Source organism: Rhynchophorus ferrugineus, unplaced genomic scaffold (assembly GCF_030347505.1).
Source record: "Rhynchophorus ferrugineus isolate W39M unplaced genomic scaffold, kcgeb_rfMv2 rfM6, whole genome shotgun sequence".
Taxonomy (NCBI): Eukaryota; Metazoa; Arthropoda; class Insecta; order Coleoptera; family Curculionidae; genus Rhynchophorus; species Rhynchophorus ferrugineus.
Window position 1 is genome coordinate 38,136,340 of NW_027472585.1, and position 18,165 is coordinate 38,154,504.

Here is an 18,165-nt window from a genome sequence, read left to right on the forward strand (position 1 = left end):
TAATACAAAGTATTGGATAATTAGTGAGCATTGTTATTGTTAGGTGTTCAATCTTGCTCTATGTCCTTTTGAGAGACACTATTTGAACAGTTTGAAGTTCCAAGTGAGTTTACAAATTAATTAATTCATTATTTGTCATAATTTTGGTAGAACAGTGCATCTTTTGACAGAACGACAATGCCTTGAAAAAAAATATCCATTAAATGTTCTTATCATATTTAAAATTAAAGAAATAATTCACTTAGAATTTATTTACTCCCGAAGCCGAAGCTGAAGCGTCCGAATACTTTGAGTATTTTCAATTAAATCACTATAGAACACTATAAGACCTGTGCTAAAGATTATTAATATTAACACTACTGTTTTTTTCTATTGTAAGAAAATACAGAAGACCTGTTTTGTTGAGTTCAATATTTTGAGCTAAATTACTACAAAACTTTAATAGAAATTTTGTCAAAGAGCATCTATGTTAATTTTTTTTCATAGGCCTTGTTAATACGCCTTTAAACTTCTATATCTCAGCTTAATGCTTAGAGTTAAACAAGAAAGAGCTTATCAAACAATGAAGAAAATAAAAGCAGCGCTCTAGGTCGCGTTCTTTACCTACATCATATATTAGCTATGTCGAAATTTGCTGAGGAAGCTATCATACTTCCTAATTGAGACAATACTGAAGAAGCAACTATAAAACTGCAACATGCATCATAAATAAGTGTACCCAGGCATGGAGAATAAAAGTCAACGAGAGTCATTCAGTGTATATTGAGTTCATCTACAATAAAACTGTTTATATACCAATATATATGAATAATGCTATTATCCCATACAGTAGCAATGCTAAGGTACCTTGGATACCTTGATGCAAAACTTCGTTGGGAGGGGTATACCAAAACGGAAACTCGAATTAAAATTTTTAAAAAATGTATTCGTTATTTGAATTACTGAATATTATTTAAATACTAAAACCTATATCGACCTATAGAATTCAGTTATAGAGATGTTCTATGATAAGTATTATGGATGAACCCTGGATTATGGCAACAATTAATTACATTCAGATCTTCGGTTCCAAGTGTTATAGAGGAAATTAAGAAATTCGCAACAAGACATGAGGGAAGACTCTACATCGGTGTTAACTTCGAAATGTTGCAACTACGGATGTCGACCGCGGACAAAAATGTTCGTATATCGATATGGCGTTATTTTAAAAAATATCGATATATCGATTTATGAATTTCAAAAATAATTGATATATTGAAAAAAATATGTTTTTGCAAAATATCGATAATTTTAAGAAAAAAAGTAAAATATTGATAGTGATATTTTTTAAACATTTTAAAAGTAGCGATACTTTCGATGAAGGATTTTAAATTTTAAATATCTTTTTTTTTTTGAAAAATTATCGTCTAACAAAAATATGGATATATCAGTCAAAAAAATATTGATATTTTTCTAATCCAGTCAACTGTACTAAATGGTATAATTTTTATTTTATTAGAAACTAAGTAAAGGCCACGGATCTTCTCGAATAAGTAGCTGGTTTTAGGCCACCGTAGAGACAAATTGTAATTCAGTAAAAAAGATGTAAGAAAAATATAAAAATATACTCCAATTATATTACTACAAAACTTGAATTGACACTTTTATCCATGAATATTAACATTATAAACTTTATTTCAATTTTATTAAAAAAAAACTGTTGATCAGTTTTTCACACAATATAATATGGAATCAGTTTTATTATTAAGTGATTCAACATTTGATATAATTCATATGTGATTGGAATCCTACATAATATTTAATTACAACTTCGTATGGTAAATCAGAATGATTGATTTATTATATAAGATTAGCTGTTAAGATAAAATCATAATTGTATTCCACGAAATCCAACAAATTTAACTGGTATTAAACGTATTAATAAATTTATTGCATGGGATGTAGATGTACTCACATTTCGCTCATAGTAGCACAATAAAAATATTACAATTGTACTCCAAAACTACACCGCATTTAATGATAACGACAACGGTTCGACGGCATATACCGCACCACAAAAACAGAATTGTACACACGCACACTACCACAGTAAGCACTCCGATGAAGAACGTTCAATTAGTAATTGTATTTTTACGAATGTCTGGTACAATTTATAATGTGTAAGTTTAGAGGTCGCGTACGCGAACCATAGGCGTATTATTGAACCATCGCTTCTGAATTGATTTTTCCGTTTGTGCGTTTTTGTTTTAAGGAAAATTCACCGTGACATCGAAAGTGTCTTTATAAAAATCGACGAAATGCATTGTCGTGAATATTTTAATCCTTATCAATGGCATTTTTTCCTTGATTTATATAAACAGCGATGCGGTTTTTGAATGTTAAATACTACGCGAACTTTTATTGTTTCCTTAAACAAAGCGGAATGTTTATTTAAACACTTAATTAAGCTCGTTCAACATTGACATTTATTTTATATTGTCTCGCTGCCCTACGCTACCAATTTTTGCCAATAGCACCCTAACATAATTAGACATTGTTAAAGTAATACAATTGCTGAAGATCAGAAAGAGGTGTGCGATTTAAAATACCAACTGCAAAATAAGGAAGATCGTTGATCAGTTCTTATTAAACTTACGCATTTTTGTCCAATACTGATACACAGTTGCTATTTTATATCTCTTTAGTTAGACGAGTATGCAATTTTTATAATTTCTCGATTAGTAGTGTGTAAGAGACTTTTTTCTCTCAAACTTGTACTCCTCACTTGTTCCCATCATGGTTCATCAATTTTTTTCTTGTTCTATTCATTTTACAAATGCTATCTCGTAATTTATCTTCAATTTCTTCTAAAAGCTTTTACACCAATATTATCTTGGTTTTTATATTTTAGAGTGCCCTTTTTACCAACTAGGATTTATCTGGACTGGACCTACTGTTTAACGTGGGCTTCGAACCACGGTCCTCGGTATTAACTCTGGCGAGTGACCAGCTTAGAAGCCATTCCAGAAGATATCCGGTTTTTTTAAATAATATTTTTTTTTTAAATACATTTTAAGAGACTTTTTGCTTTCGTCATTGTTCATCAATTATTTTTTCTTGTTCTATTTGCTTTCTAATACAATCTTCAAATTTTCCTTCAGTTTCTGCTAAAAGCGTTAACACTAATTATTTGGTTATTTTATGTTATATTTTAGTGACTCCTTTTTGCCAACTCCAGTTTATCTCTACTGTATCTATTGCTTAACGTGGGCCCCAAACCACAGTCCTTGTTATTAAGCTTACCAACTGATGAATGACAGAACCATTGCGTTTGAATAAATTTTTCCGTTTGTGCGTTTCTGTTTTAAGGAAATCTCGCCGTGACATCGAAAATGTCTTTATAAAAGTCGGTAAAATGCATTGTAAATATTTAAAATTCAATCAATGGCATTTTTTCTTTGATTTATATAAACGGCGATGCGGTTTTTGAATGTTAAATACTACACGAACTTGTATTGTTTCCTGTAACTCAACGGAATGTTTATTTAAACACTTAATTAAGTTCGTTCAACATTGATATTTATTTTATATTGTCTCGCAGCCCTGCGCTGCCAATTTTCGTCAATTAGCACCCTAATTATACATTATTAAAGTAATAAAATTGTTGAAAGTAAAAAAGAAGTATGCGTAATAAGGAAGAAACAAATGTTTGGATCAGATACGAATCTAAAGAAGATTTCCAAACCATTTTGGATCAGTGGCTGATCAATTCTTATTTTATTTACACATTTTTCTCTAGTATTGAAACACTGTTATTATATTATGTCTCTTATTAACAAGAGTATTTTTAAAATATTTCGATTGATAGTATTTAAGATATTTTTTCTGTTTGTCTCTTCGTTATTTCGCATTTTTTTCCACTGCTCATCAATTATTTCTCTTTTGTTTTATTCGTTTTATTTATAGATGTATTCTATTAGAATTTTTCTTCAATTTCTGCTTAAATCTTTTATACTAATATTACCTTGGTTATTTTTTTGTTATATTTTAAACTCCCCTGTTATATCTTGACTAAAAGGTGTCTTTTCCTTATCGGATTTTGCATGCTTGCTATTTGAACGATTTGAAATTGTAAAGAATCACAAATGTAAATTTACGACCATGCCACAACAGGATACGAAACCGCGACTATTAGTAGCGACAAGTATCTTGTACTCTTTCGATTGTATAGTGTATTCTATAAGTGCTTCTTGTTTTTATTGATTTTTACTTTCATATTGTTATTTTCATTAATTTCTTAGTTTTTTTTCATCGTTGGATCCTTCTCTTATCTTTTAGTCTCCACTTATTTGTTCTCTTATACTTTAAATTGATTATTCTTATCAGAATTTATTCTAATACCTCCAGCTCTGGTTTCCCTTTTTTGTTTTTGTATCATTTATTTTATCTGTTCTATTTTATTATTCTATTTTCACAATGGATAGTTCATGTTATTATTATATTTTAGATGTTTAAATAGTCCTTTGCTTAATCTCTTAATGTATGAAACAGTTCTGTTTTGCATTTTTATTTTTCCCATTGTTCCTTTTATTTTTATTATGGCAATATGTTCAATATATCTTGAGTTCTTTTTCTAGTTGTTTTTAATTTGATCTTCGTCTTGATATTGCTGTTAATTCTATTCTTCTTCATATCCTCATTTTCATTTTATATTCAAGAATTATTCAATACACTAAATTAGCTTTGACTAACTCTAATTAACAACTTTAAAAGACTGACACAAGTGACTGACAACAGTAATTTACAATATTATAAAATTAATGTATATAGTAATAAATAAACATAAACTTATGAAATAAAAACGATCTATTATTAGTAGGGTATTAAAAATTCAATCTTCTCATAAAACTCCGTGTAATTCACACATGATCATATTTCGCATTTAGTCTGCACAATTTACTGTTACCCTTCCTTGTCCACTACCCCAATTTTTCCTCTTGGACCTTCACTGCCATCTTCATACACGTATTTTTATGTCAATTTTATAAAAGGGAACATTGTCCACACATTATTCTCCATTTTTACTCTGGCCGCCAGCACATATATGCTCAAAATCTCGCAGCGGGCTGCCAGTGTATTTGTGATGGACAATCTGGCATTTCGTTTTCCTGAACAGGGTTCAGTATTGACCGCTGAACTCTTCGCGATATTCAAAGCTTTTTTCCTACACCACAACACAATCCTTCAAAGAATGGATATCGCTGACCGACTCCCGAAATGCTCCCAAATGTTTCCTGGAACAGAAGTTCCAGTCTGAATGGATTCAGAGTAAGTTTGCTATGAATCCCTTTTCACGTTGGTATACCGAGAAATGAGCGCGCGGATAGTTCGGCTAAATCGGCTGCCTCATCTCCCCTCCCCATTACGGATGTTTGTGTCCATACTAAACTTATCCCATTCGTTTCTTGTTTCACCAATAACGTCGCTTTTTCACCATACCGTAACTTTGAATCGACTGATACTGGGCCTGTGTCGTCTCTCGCATGGTCACTTGATGACTTCGAGCCCTCCTGCTCACTATGCTGCTATTTCAGTCTACCATATACTGAACGATTGTCCATGGCTCACCCAGATTAGCACTAAGTATGGTCTGCAAAATTTTAGAAATGCCTTAACAGGAGAAAATACAGACAGACTCCTCGGATTTCTACGATTTTCTCCATAGAATATACATAACCTATGCTAAGTTTAGTGTTACTGACACGATAACCATTACCCCTTCGGTATGGGTGCTGATGCGTGCTGTCTGGATAGAACTACTACTTCATTATTATTGTGTTTGTAGTCCTGCATTTGTGTTCACTTTAAAATTGTATATACACTAATTATACTTTTAGCCCCCCTATTTGTGTTATTAATTTTATTTATTTATTAATTTATTATTATTATTTTTATATATTTTAAGGTCCCCTTTTACATGGGCTCTGAACCACGGTCTTCGGCATTAAGCCTACCGACTGGCGAGTGACCAACTTAGAAATTATCCCAGAAGACATCCGGTCTTACCCTGCCTTGGTTACTGGCGCGACTGGGATCATTTTCCTTGTCGAATTTTGTACTCTTGCCTAGGAACAATCACAAATGTTAAATAATTACAAACATAAATTTACGACCATGCCCCAGCAGGATTCGAACCCGTGGCTATCGCAACAGTAGGAGGACCGTCCTGGTGCCTTTACCACTGCGCCGCCAAGCCGGCAATTTATTATTTTATATACACACTTTTTCGCGAAGTGACGAAACCCGTCAAAGCAACAAAAAAATCACTGTCGCTTTTTTATACGGCCTTTAATGTTTATTTAATTTAAGAAATGAAAATTAAATTTATTTTGTTCGTAGATATGTATATAGATTCATTACCCCTTAAATATCTAGTTAGGTTCACACCTATAATTATCAGTAGCTGTAGTAAGTTGAACGTCTAAGATATTGACAAGATGTTGATACTGAAGACTGGTATTTCGCCAATTCGAAGCCGATGATCTTTATCATAAAACGATAATAAATACCAGAGGCTTTTCCTTTATGTGCTATTAACAGGGTAATTAAATTTATTAACGAAGTGAACAACAAATGAAAGTAAGAAATTAGAAATTAAAATGCAATATCTCTGAATGTGAGAGATTCATGATGTTTGTGCATCACGAATGTGCATTTAACTACCGTAGAAAACGTATATCAAGCAAATTCACTAGCTATTTATAGAAATAATTATGTAAAAATAACGTAACACATAATTAGATATAATCAAACGTTAAATCAACGATGGCCTTGTTTTTTTTTTAATTTCTACAATAATAAAATAGAGGATGTTTATTTTCATGCTAGAATTGCCAAGCTGCCAGAGCAGCTACGAAGAATTCCCCGACGTTTTTAACATTTTAGAGACTGGCTAGAACGCAATTATATTTTTTGTTAATTCATTAATTATTTATGTATACACTTGTCGACTCTTTATAACAATTACATAGTGACTGGGCATTATCGCTATCCATACACATATAGAATAGTTCACCGAATTTGTTGTATGCATTACAATAAACATTAATTTATTCATTTAATTTAATGTTAATTAAAACGAATTAAAGAATGCCAATAAAAATTAAATTGTTCATATAATATTCTCATCAAGTACCAATACGGAGTACACCGACATGAGAAGCTTTTGGTTTATAAATAGATTCTGCGGCTATTAAGATAACTTATCTCGTTACAACGGATGTCTTGTGTTCGGTCTTGGTTAACATTGTTTAATTAAGTATTTTACTACAGAGCTTTGCAAGAATTTTTTGAATTCAATGCACATTATTTAATTTAAATTGATTTTTTAATTGAATTTTTATTAGTTATTGCCGACTGACCTACAATTTTTCTTTACAATAGCTTAAATCGGTCCTAAGTCTCCAATATCTTCTGCTCTCTTGGTACTACATCGTATACCGTATTTTTGGTCTCCAAGCTCTTTATTTTCATATTGTTATTTTCTTTTATTGCTTCCTCTTTTTTTACACCTTAGGATCTTTCTTTCCTCTTATCCGTTTTTTGTTCTCTTCTGATATCTCTGGGTTTCTTATATATAGTATGTTCAAAAAAATTTTGTGTACTTTCGTCATCAAGACGTTTAACGTATTGCTAGTCGCAATTTGCTAGAATTCTTATTTCAATTCTTATTAGAATCAGACAACCTTTTCATTTTCATTTTAGCCTGGTTAAAAAGAGACAAAATGCTGTCTGATTAGTTCGAACACGTAAACGAATGAGCCTGTCAAAGTCGTCCGGTTGTCAGACGTATGCAAAACTCTTGGAAGCAACAGTGATAAGAGGTTACAACTCTAACCTATAAACTATTGTGGCTATATAATTAGTCAATGTTATGTTATTATTGGCACCAGATCAGTTGTGGAAATCCATTTTAGCGTGGAGTATATAGCGTATGTTGACTATTATCTAGTTCTTTATGCAGATTTTATGAAACTGTTTCTTTCTAGACCTACCATTAAAATCCAATGCTTATCAAGTTAATGATAAACAATATTAAATGAATTCCATATTCCATATTTTATATAAATAATTTTTTATTAAAAATGTATATATCATTCTGCTACACTTAATCATTCTATTTAAAAATTGCTGTTCATTGCCTGGTTCAATGACATTTATTATTTTTACAACTATATTAGTTGGCATTGCTTATCAATGTTTAAATAAGTGATAAAACAATATATATCTCATTCCATTATTAAATTGCTTCATTTGAAAATAATGACTCGTCTCTATTTCAATATGTTTCCTTAAGGATTAAAATAGTATTAGGTGTTGAATAATTAAATGTTTTTTTAGAAAATTGACGTATTCTTTTTTGGAGAGTGAAGATTTTTGCGCAAACATTATGTTTTGTAATCTTCTTGAACACTCTCTGTTCAATTTTTTCTTATATTGAAAACTACTAGATAATCTGTTATAAGAAGTATTTTAATTTTTATCAAAAGATTACCACGCGATTGTTGTACTGATATCTTAATAACTACTAGACCAGTTTGGATCTATTTTTAATGAATAACTGCTGAAGCCAAAGATATTCAACAGAATCTTCGTAAAAAATATTTTGAATCCAAAATTACTCAATGTTAAATATCACTATTCCTGGTATCTTCTTCTCATAAAGCTATATTTTCCCTATAGAATCATATGATACATATTTTGTACTTAACTATAGAAGACAAATTAATATTAATTAAATAGTACCGGTTTTATCTGTCTCTATCGGCTTAGTTTGCGAAATTCAGCTGAATAGTAGTTAATTTTTAATAACAAACTCTAAATAACATCTTTTACCGAAAAAATTAATAGGTCTTGAAGAATTTTTGAAAATGTGTGAATAAACATATGTATATGGAAAATGAGGTGGCGTTTTGGTCATAAAAAGTTCACCATTATTACTACTTTAGAGCTACTTTAGATATTTGAAAAAATCGATTGTTTTTTATTAATTTTCTAGCTTTTAATACGATAGAAATTTGTATGAAGAAGGCCTTCACCAAATTTTAAGCAAATTGGTTTAGACACTGCGTCGCTAAAACAGTTATATCTTAAGACTAAGTTTTGAAAAATTGATGTTTCTGACACCGCCTTAGGTAAGTAGCATTTGTATCTTTAGACGAACTATTCTGTCTCGCTTGCCCATAACAGAAGTAATCATGTGCCATCATGATACTACATTGTCTCATATAGCAGCGCTAATTCTTCAGCATTTATTTGAAAACGAAATCATAATTATAGAAGATTTCCTCACTCGCCAGTTTTGGGTTCTTTTGAATTAGGTTCCGCTCTGAAAACTTCCCTATTATTCTTTGTTCTTGGTCTTCGTTTTGAATTCACTATTATAGACTTCATTAATGAATTTGTAAATTTTTAATAGTGGGTGTTCTTACTACTATATAACGTATAATCTCTCGTAATAGCCATGTTAAAACCCGGTTTCGCGAAATTCTCTAGCGATATTCTTATTAAGAAGTTCTTGAGTTATACCGACTGGCTATCTCTTGATAAACCGGCATCGTGTTAGTCTGGATACTCAGATACTTGAGAATTAATTGGTTGATAAACTCGCCAAAGATGCTGTTATAAATGGTCAACAAATTATAAATGCATTATATTCAAAAGATATTTCCCATTTGTTGATCGTAAGATTGCTGGATAAATCTGGAGGAAGAAAACAAGTTGTTGCTAATTAAAAAGGATTTCTTCACTCCTGCTGTTTATTTAGAAAGAAAAGCATATAGATAAAATTGGGCAGTTTCGTTCTTGCCTAATTGATCGAACTGAAAGGTCTCTGGGTCTCAACTGTCAGCAGACTCGTATTGTGTCTGTCCCCCATATTTTAACAAAATGCAGATATTTATTAGTTATTAGAAGAAGTTATGGCTTGTCTGACTCATCGAGGCATGTGTTCTTGCCTCAAACCCTGACCAATTTAATTGAGTTCCTTAATGAAATCGGTATTTATTTTTGGGTATGAGAAAGCTCTGTGCAAAGTGGGTGCCGCGCGAGCTCACTTTTGACCAAAAACAGCGACGAGTTGGTGAAACATGGCTCCATCCTTTCACTCCGAAGTCCAATCGGTAGTCATCCGATTGGACTGCACATGGTTAAGGTTATAGCTTCTGTATTTTGGGATGCGCATGGAATAATTTTCATTGACTACCTTGAAAAAGGAAGGACCATTAACAGCGACAATTACATAGCGTTATTGGAGCATTAGAAATCGCCGAAAAACTGCCGCATTTGAAGGAAAAGAAAGTACTGCTTCACCAAGACAATGTACCGTGTCACAAGTCAGTGAAAGCGATAGAAAAAATCCATGAATTGGGTTTCGAATTGCTTCCTCATCCACCGTATTCACCAGATCTGGCCCCCAGCGACTATTTACTGTTCTCAGATCTCAAAAGAATGCTCGTTGGGAAGAAATTTTCCTCGAATGAAAAGGTGATCGCCGCAACTGAGGCCAGTACAAATCGTACCAAAAAGTGGTATCGATAAGTTGGAGGGTCGCTATAATCAGTGTATCACCCTTGAAGGAAATTGTGTTGAATAAAAAAAAACTAATTTTGTCAAAAAAATTTTGTAAGTGTAAGTGTAAGTCCCCGGCCTGTTATTTTTCCAATCAATTGACCTGTTATTTTTTCAGTTGTTTGAAGATTGAAGTTTGAGGTTACCAAAAATCGCGATGGAAAGACTATAAAGCAATAATATCAATCAGAAACTATATTAGAAGGCTCTTGTGTTTCACAAGGGAAGATAGTTATCAGTCACATATTGTTTATGGTGACTTTATCTTGAAATCGATTGCTTGCGAGTTCGTTTAAATATCTCTTGTACGATAATAATTATAAGGCTACATTAAAAAGTTAAAAGACCCATTTAATTTCTTAAAAAAGCGATCGTTATGATGTTGGCTACGCAAAAATGATCCAGTTTTTCATATTATCACCGGACCGACTGAATAATATTTCGATAATCGTTTACGAGCTGCGGCTTTTTTTCCCCGAGTAACCTTCGTCGATTTTTTTCGCCACAATAAACGTTTGTTCTTTTTTCCGAATCGTTTATTGTGGTGGAATTCGTATCGGTGGGAAGGTATCGGTATTGTCGTCGGGACAAAATGCTAAACGGGTGTTAGGTCAGGCACGAGTTAACGAATCTGTCTGACGTTTCGGTCTGGGGAGGTCGAAATACTAAAATGCACTCAATAATATGTCGGTCTCGTCGTTCATTTTAAAGCTTTTGTTTTAATATAGTAGATTTGGTGTAATGTAGTGGCCTATAAATTAATTTCATTGAATTTACAACAGATGGTTTTACTGTGTATTAAGTGGCATCGAATATATTTGCTGAAGCCTCACCGACTCACACTTTTCACTATTTCCTCCAAGTGTGAACAAAAAATGTTTCTAGTGCGTTGAAAAATGTCTGAATATATATAGTAACACAATAAACAATATTTAATCGCTCGAAGAACATGGAACATGCTTAAATGATCCAAAAGTTTCTATATGTTGTGCTGTATGAATTGAAGCCAAGAGACATTGAAAGGCGTTTGATCATATGTCATATGCTTTTTCAACGACGAAATTGATGGTAAAAGTGGTGCATCAATGGCAAAATCGAATATCCATGGCTCCAAGTTAAGTCCTAATGAAACCGAATGAAACTACCAATGGCTACCGAATACAATTGATGCGATTGAGCCAAGAATTACGCGAAATCGACCAGAATACGAACAGATGACAGTAAAAGGACGTCAGTGTGTGTGTTGATTGGTCAGAACCACTCATGAGTATTTACTCTAAACTAGCTTCACATATTTCACATCTACACAATAATGTTCTTCAGCATGACAAAGCTTGAGCAAATGCTGTAAAACCGGTGAAAATTAACTTGAAATCATTAAAATTTGAAGTGCTACCTCTATCGCGGTATGCTCCAGACCTTCCTCCTTTTGATTACTATTTGTTCCGGTATATGAGTAGTGATATGTCTGAGTGGGACTTCAGTTCTTATGTACTAATACTTTGAATAAAATACATTCTATTAATGCGGCAATAAGGCTTCAAATTAAAATAAACCTTTGAAACTAATTTATATGCCTACATTTAGAAATTATTGTAAATTAATTTGGATAATTCTACTAAACAAAAATGGTTATAGCTTCTGTTAATGAAAACACGTTATTTTCAATGAATAGTTAAAGTGTATTTATTCCAAGTACTGGACATTTGAACCAATACATTTCATTGTCCACCTCTCGGCCAATTTATGGATGCCACTATGTTCTTTGAACGTTGAAATCACCATATTTGAACTATCGAAACCATGTTTCACATATTTGTATGGTTGAAGCATGCTGACCATAATTGTTTGCCGGCAAATGATGCATTTTAGCGGCTTTATTTTAATGAAACAAAAAAAATTCAGAAAAGTACATTGTTATTGTGGCAGAATGTAACTTGCAGTTTTTAGGTTACTATCAATATCATATGAACTATGTATCTATTCATAACATTGTATATTTGTGGCTAGTGAAATATATTACAAAAAACGACATACCAATTTTTTATTTATATTAAATGTAACTCAAAATGGACTCTCAACTTATTACTTTATAATGGCATAGTTTCCAGATCTAACAAGGAAGTAAAAGCAGGGAGACAAACAAATGAGCAACATTTTTATTTAATATGGTTATATATGATGTTATTATTATTTATAGGCTCAAATGCTATAGATAATTAAATTTAATTTACTGTATCGTTTCCACTACTATTTAAGGTAGTTCTTTTTGAAATACAATTTATCATAATATGATTATAATAATTAATATTTTAAGATAATGAATGGCTAGATTTTTCAATTAATTTTTTACTAATGTTATATAGTATGCTATTATCAATTGGTCTATTATCAATAAAAAATCTAGTGCGTTCAATGTGTAATTCCATAATCTATTCTATTTAATCTATCTAACTAACAATTTTCCGTTATTTTATTACATGCAATTTTTAAATGAATTTAATATTTTACAATAATTAAGAAGAACTGAGATACAATTTCATATATAAATTATATTATATCATTTATTTCTTTAAATTATTTAAAAATTAGTAACAATATATAACAAATAAATTGTCTTTAGGTGCCAGAAAGACTTTTAATCAAATGGGTAAATTCTATTCCAAAGTTTATATCAGTTATTTTATTAATATTCTATCAATATTGAGAATGATAGAATTACTCGATTTTATTTTAAATATATTGTTGTTCAATATTGATCTGTTCTGTAAAACTATGTGGCTAATTACAATAAAGCTTCAGGTATATGTTTTATGATAGATATACATTGACTTATAATTGAATTATGTATTATATGATGACACTATTATCTATGAAAGGTTACTTAAAACCCATATAATATTATTTACTAGAGGATAATTATAATAAAGTTTTACGTGTATGTTTGATGACAATTATACATTAAACGATATATAACTATAATAAAAACAATTTGGTGAAATCGTTAATTGAAATACAAGCATGTAATTTTTTTATGAAAGATGACAACTATTTGTAATATTTATTTAGAATAATTTCGATAAAAAATATTAAAAATGAAACAATCAAACCAATCACCAATAAATTAAAACAAAGCAACACATTTCTAATAGTGATTTTCTTAGGTTCTTTACTCGCCCGATGAATATCCGAGTTGAACAATAATTCGTCCCAATGCTGTCGTAAACCAGCTTCAACGACTCCCTGAATTATCCTGGTTAATCTATCTGTCAGCGGGGATCCTTTCATTACCTTAAACGCTAGAATATTGGACGTTAAAACTTGTTCTAAGTGGTAAAAACAATTCGCACTGTGACTTCGTATTTTCTTCAGTTTGATACGATAAACCGGATACATATAGTCGGTGACAATGAAGGCTGCATTGCTAGGACAGGGAGCTGCTTTTTTCAAATAATCATCAATAGGCAAAAATGTGTTTCTGGCCTTAATTTCTTTCATAGATTTTGAATCAGGCCCATCCATATTTGAAATAGGATACCATAAGAACTCATCGCTATAAAAAACCAAGTCCGACTCGGCTAACTCCTTGAGGGTCCTCAGCTCTGTTTTTCCTTTGGGGATACTCAGGACGCTAGTTAATTTCGATTGAAAATATGTATTCATTATGTAGCAATAGAAGATGGCAGCTGCTATAATCATTCGATATTTTCTTATCGGAGTTCGTATCGTTACCCAAGCCAGCAGACGAATATTAATTAAAATAGTTAGCCCCCAAGTTATTTTACCATAAAACTTGAGAAACAATGAAAATATTGTCAAAAAAATCATGGTAAATATCCATAGATTCCTTGGTATCACTGAGAACAGATTTGTTATCAATGGTTCAGCGATTGGCAGAAGAATTCTGTAATCATCATAGTCATGAGGGTATGTATAGTCCACCTAAAAAAGTTTTGAAAATAATATTCTGATTAGAAAATGTATCTGATTCTAAGAATTTCCATTTCATAATATTCAAGAAATCTCATTTTCTATATACATAGTGAGCATTGAAGAGCACTCTAATTGTTATGGGGTTTTCCTATTTCTATGGTTCTAGTATTGAAAGATTATATTAATGTTGTCAATATAACAGGTCAATTGAAAAGTCCCCGGCCTACCATAGTAAAACATATTTTTTTCCAAAATTAATTTTTTTATTCAACGTAATTCCCTTCAAGGGTGATACACTGATTATAGCGACCCTCCAACTTTTTGAAACTATTTTTGTAGTACGATTTGTCCTTTGCTTCAAACCGGGCCTCAGTTTCAGCGATCACCTCTTCATTCGACGAAAATTTCTTACTAGCGAGCATTTTTTTGAGATCTGAGGACAGGAAATAGTCGCCGGGTGACAGATCTGGAGAATAAGGTGGATAAGGAAGCAATTCGAAGCCCAATTCTGCTTTTAGCCCAGTTATTACTTTTTGACAGAAATGAGTAAATTGAAATTGAATGAATTAGCAGAGACTCTGAAGATATCAACTGAACATGTACATCATATCATTCACGAATATTTGGATATAAGAAAGCTCTGTGTAAAGTGGGTGCCGCGCGAGCTCACTTTTGACCAAAAACAACGACCACTTGATGATTCGGAGCAGTGTTTGAAGATGATCAAGCATAACAAACCCGAGTTTTATTGTCGATATGTGACAATGGATGAACCATGGCTTCATCATTTCACTCTGAAGTCCAATCGACAGACATCTGAGTGGACTGCACACGATGAACCCGCTCCACAGCGTGGGAAAACGCAACAGTAGGTTGGCAAGGTTATGGCGTCTGTATTTTGGGCTGCGCATGGAATAATTTTAATTGCTTACCTTGAAAAAGGAAGGACGATAGACAGCAACTATTACATAGCATTATTGGGCCGTTTGAAGGACGAAATTGCTGAAAACGGCTGCATTTGTAGAAAAAGAAAGTGTTGTTTCACCAAGACAACGAACCGTGTCACAAGTCAGTGAAAACGATGCCAAAAATCCATGAATTGGGATTCGAATTGCTTCCTCATCTACCTTATTCTCCAGATCTGACTATTTCCTGTTCTCACACCCCAAAAGAATCCCAATTTTGAAGAAAAGGACAAATCGTACTACAAAAATGGTATCGAAAATTAGGAGATTCGCTATAATCAGTGTATCACCCTTGAAGGGAACTATGTTGAAAAAAAATTTTTTTGGCAAAAAATGTGTTTTACTATGGTAGGCCAGGGACTTTTCAATTGACGTTCATATTGTTTTGTTTATACCCACGTATATCATCAGAAGAGGTACTTAATCAAAGATGAGTTGACTGAGAAATGATAGATTGCGAACACTTATTTTGGAAAAATTTAATTGTTTTCAATTGATTGACTTAAACCACTGTATTTCCTACCTTTACATACAAACAAATTATGTAGAGTTATACCTAAATATGATTTATTTCAAGTATATATTCAAACTATTCATTTTATGCTACTATTTCTTACATACTTCATTATACACTACGACATCTAAAACTACTTTCTTGTGACTCTAATACTTACAAGGTCATAATAAACCAACTCAATGGGTCCAGTATTAAGACTAACATGTACTGAACGATCCAAAATTTGCTTCAATTGTCCAGTTACCGTACCATTTCCCAAAATAAACCCATGGGTTTCGTCATTCGGTGGCCGGATATATTTGACAGTAGCATTCAGATGTCTGATAACCTCAAGTGCCACATATCCGTCGCGACCCTCGAAGTGATCTTGAACCCATGTAGCGGTGTAGTAGGGAAATATCGATAATTTTAATTCATATCCATGTAAATCCTTACATATATCTTCAAAAATGATCTCGATATCATTACTTGATTGAAGAATGTTTCTCTTGAAAGGGTTATAACGAGTTATATGTTGAATATCATTTTTTGAGTGTATAAATGATACATTGACAATGAAATACTTCTGGAACAACATGTTTGTATATTGTTGTACATCATGGTCTGACATATTTTCGACGAAAATCAGATAATGATGCCTGGGTCTAAAAATATGAGACTCGAGAAGCTTTTCAAATGATTCATCCCAAATAGTATCCTCAGCGAAAATACATAAAAATATATTATTAAAACTAATCAATTCGTTGTATGGATTCCTGATGTAAAGCTCGTTATCTTCATTGATATTAATCACATAATAAGTAGTTTTCATCTTCTTACAAACATGGAAATATGGTTCAATTATGGCGTTGTTCTTAGAAATAATCACTAATGATCGAATGTGTTTTAGAGATAACAATTTTTCAAGCAATATGTCTTTTGTTGCAAAACACTGACAAGAAGAACTGAAAATTAGTAAGAAGAAAAAGTGAAACAAGAACATCGTACATCGTTTTTCTAACAGTCTTTCAGACATATTAAGTTTGGACACTAATAAAAGTTTAATCCAGTTTATTGGATAAGAATATTCGTTTGATTCTATTAGTTTCCTGATATTTTCTCTCTATTACAGGTTGTCACTAGTTCAAACAATGTTAAGAAAATTGGTTTTTATATAATTTCGTTGATTTGTTTTGCTTGGTGTATTAATTAATTTCATTTTGTCTTGAATTAAATAATAAATATTCGAACTTTTATGAGAATGAAAGCTGATTTTTAAGGAAGTTCTTAAATACATTTTGGAAGTTACTAAATTTTGTTCGTTATCAATTAGGCGTTATTGTAATTTTATTTCGTTACTAGTCATAGCCAACGAAAAATGTGTGATAATATATTTTTAAATCCACTAAATATTTATCTAAAACATCTCACTGGATTTTGTTGAGTCTCTACCGCAATATTTTGTTTACATATTAAATATTACTCTTATGTGCTTTTGATATCAAATATATTATGTTAAACAACTATAAAATACAAAATCAAATTTTTTGATTATTTTCAATGTGCCAGTATATTTTCAGTGTTATCCAAGAACTATACATATATATATATATATATATATATATATATATATATATATATATATATACATATATATATATATATATATATATATATATATATATATACATATATATATATATATATATATATATATATATATATATATATATATATATATATACATATATATATATATATATATATATATATATATATATATATATATATATATATATATATATATATATATATATATATATACATTCGACTCTATCTTTGTCTGGTCTCGATCCCTCTAAGATCCTTGGAAGGAAGGCACCCAATACTACTAATGATGTTGTTACCAACATTCAAAAACAAAAAAATATTTTTCAGGCTTACAAGTTTGAATAACCTGCTTCATTGAAAGAATATCGTTCAGATAAAGGATCTAGTAAGATACTCGTGGATGCCAAATAATTAGCATCTTAAAGTAAGAAAAATAAACAAAACAATTTTCCTACGAAAGCGAAGACGCCATCTGAAAATTCGACTAGAAAAACTAGTGAAGTAATATTTAAAGTGAATTATTCCTTTTGCAATGATAAATTCGTCTTTAAT

The 18,165-nt window shown here is 31.4% G+C and overlaps 1 protein-coding gene across 2 annotated transcripts in view; it reads right to left on the reverse strand.

Annotated features, from left to right (window-relative positions):
* Positions 1-18,165, reverse strand: part of LOC143198658 (uncharacterized) — an 84,394-nt gene that overhangs the window by 60,508 nt on the left and 5,721 nt on the right. The window contains exon 1 of one of the 2 annotated variants that reach the window (XM_076408003.1): positions 1,955-2,124. The exons of the other annotated variant lie outside the window; for it this stretch is intronic. Coding sequence (XP_076264118.1) covers positions 1,955-1,965 — 11 coding nt within the window. The 5' untranslated portion in view covers positions 1,966-2,124. Of the gene's footprint in view, positions 1-1,954; positions 2,125-18,165 lie in introns of those variants that run through there. 2 annotated transcript variants of the gene reach the window in all.